The 2,336-nt window shown below is 39.4% G+C and overlaps 1 protein-coding gene across 1 annotated transcript; it reads right to left on the reverse strand.

Annotated features, from left to right (window-relative positions):
* Positions 1-990: 990 nt before the first annotated feature.
* LOC105864740 (olfactory receptor 11H4) lies at positions 991-1,965 on the reverse strand. The gene has a single exon (XM_012752794.2). It carries the CDS (start codon positions 1,963-1,965, stop codon positions 991-993), a length of 975 nt encoding a protein of 324 aa, XP_012608248.1.
* Positions 1,966-2,336: the final 371 nt, after the last annotated feature.

Raw genomic sequence — 2,336 nt, forward strand, 5'->3', positions numbered from 1 at the left:
TGGTCTTCTGTGTTTTGTTTCACTTAGCATAATGTTTTCAAGGTTCATCCATGTTGTAGCATGTATGATACTTAACTGCATTTTAATCACAGAATAATATTAATTGTATGCATATACCACATTGTCCTTTCATTTGTTGATGGACAATTAGGCTGTTTTACTTTACTTTTTGGCTATTATGAATAATGCTGCTATGAATGTTTGTGTATGTGTTTTTTGTGTAAACATGTTTTTAGTTCTCTTGGGTTTATACCTACAAGTGAAATTGTTGGGTCATATGGTAATTCTATGCTTAACTATTGCCAAATTGTTTTCTAAAGGGGCTGTACCATTTTACATTTCTACCAGCAATGTATAAGAGTTCCAATTTTTCCACATCCTTGCCAATACTTGATATTGTGTCTTTTTGAATCTAAGCATGCTAGTGGGTATGAATGGTGTCTCGTTGTGATTTTGATTTGCCTTTTCCTAATGACTAACGATGCTGAGCATCTTTTCTTGTGCTTGTATATATTCTTTCATGAAATGCTTATTCAAGTCCTTTGCCTATATAAAAATCTGTCATTTTTATGTACTTCTGAATTGCTTAAATTTGTTACATCTTAGATAAAAATATTTAAAAAAAACATTTTTGAGGCCTTATTCTATGCTGGGTATTGTGCTGCTGTTGATTCCTGTCACATAAAGACTACCAGGAGCACACCTGTAGTCAAAGTTGGGTTTGCTACCCTGTTGTAATGAGGAAGAAGATGTGCAGTGATGAACCATGGGGCATCTCAGTAGGAGGGCATTTCAATACAGCAATTCTGTTGAAGACCAGAGAAGTGAGATTTAAGTAGTCAGTATCAAAAAGGTATTTAAGCTGGGCACACTTTAGGTAAAATATATGACCTCAAACTACTCAGGCTGAGGACTAAAAAATCACTGAAAGAACTGATACATCTCCATCATGTTCTTCCTTAGAACTTGTAAGTATGGCATATTTTGGGCTCATGAATTTTGACTAATTCTCATTCCAAACAGGACATTTCTCAGGGCAAGTTTCATGTCCTTATTACGAAGGCTGTAGATCAGGGGGTTAAAGAGAGGAGTCACTACTGAATATACCAGTGTGAGGATCTTCTGCATCAAAGTTGGGATGCCGTAGGTAGGACTTACATACATTACCATGACTGTCCCATAGAAGAGAGACACCACAACCAAATGAGAGCCACAGGTAGAGAAGGCCTTTCTCTGGCCAGCTGCAGAAGGGATCCGAAAAACAGCTCTGAGCAGCAGGGTATAGGATCGAAGAATGTACGTAATAGTGAAAAAGAGGACAAGGGAGCTCTGCGTATAAAAAATAAATTCTGTAATAGGCGCTGGGGCACAGGACAGAGCCATCAGTGGGTCCATGTCACACAGGAAGTGATCAATGATATTAGGGCCACAGAAGGGGAGTTGGGCGATGAAGAAAATGGGAATTGGGTATCCAAGGAATCCAATGAGCCAACAGAAAGACACCAGCATGCGACACAGCCTTCCAGTCATAATGGCAGGGTAGTGCAGTGGGCGGCAGATGGCCAGGTACCGATCATAAGCCATTACTGCTAGAAAGAGACATTCAGTTGTGCCCAGTGAAAAGAAGAAATAGAACTGGAGGAAGCATCCAGAAAATGAGATGGCCTTGGTCTTGGAGAGAATGTTGGCCAGCATGTTAGGAACAGTGGAGGAAACATACCAGATCTCAAGGAAGGCAAAGTTTGCCAGCAGAAAGTACATGGGGGTGTGTAGTCGTGGGTCACATCTCACTGCACAGATGATGGCTCCGTTTCCCAGCAAGGTCAAGACATAAACCACCAAGAACAACGAGAAGAGGAAAATCTGTGCATTCCAGCAACCAGGGAATCCCAGGAGAACAAATTCAGTCACAACATGTGTTGCGGACCTGTTCATGGGTCTCAAATCTACAAAGAAGAAAGACATTGGGTGTTACCTAAGTTTCTTTTCTTTCTATATATCTCAAGGACTTTATTGAGAAGGGAACTTGAGCTATACAGAAAAATACACAAGATATTCTGGGACCAGGTGAGTGAGAATAAACCCTATCGTATTTTGAAGTGATTGTGGTTCTAAACCTCAGTATTATTTTGCTAGAATCCAATGCAACTTAGAATTTTCTATACCAGTGGTACAACAAGACAATTTTCTTTTCTTTCTTTTCCTTTGATGCTTAAGAAGACCTATGCAGCTTTTGATCTGTATCCAATGTTGATTATGGGTATTCATACACAAAGTTATTCATTTTTCTCTTATTCAGCCCAACTTGTTGTAAAAGAGACATATTTTGAGGATAG

This window comes from Microcebus murinus, chromosome 6 (assembly GCF_040939455.1).
Source record: "Microcebus murinus isolate Inina chromosome 6, M.murinus_Inina_mat1.0, whole genome shotgun sequence".
Lineage (NCBI taxonomy): Eukaryota > Metazoa > Chordata > Mammalia > Primates > Cheirogaleidae > Microcebus > Microcebus murinus.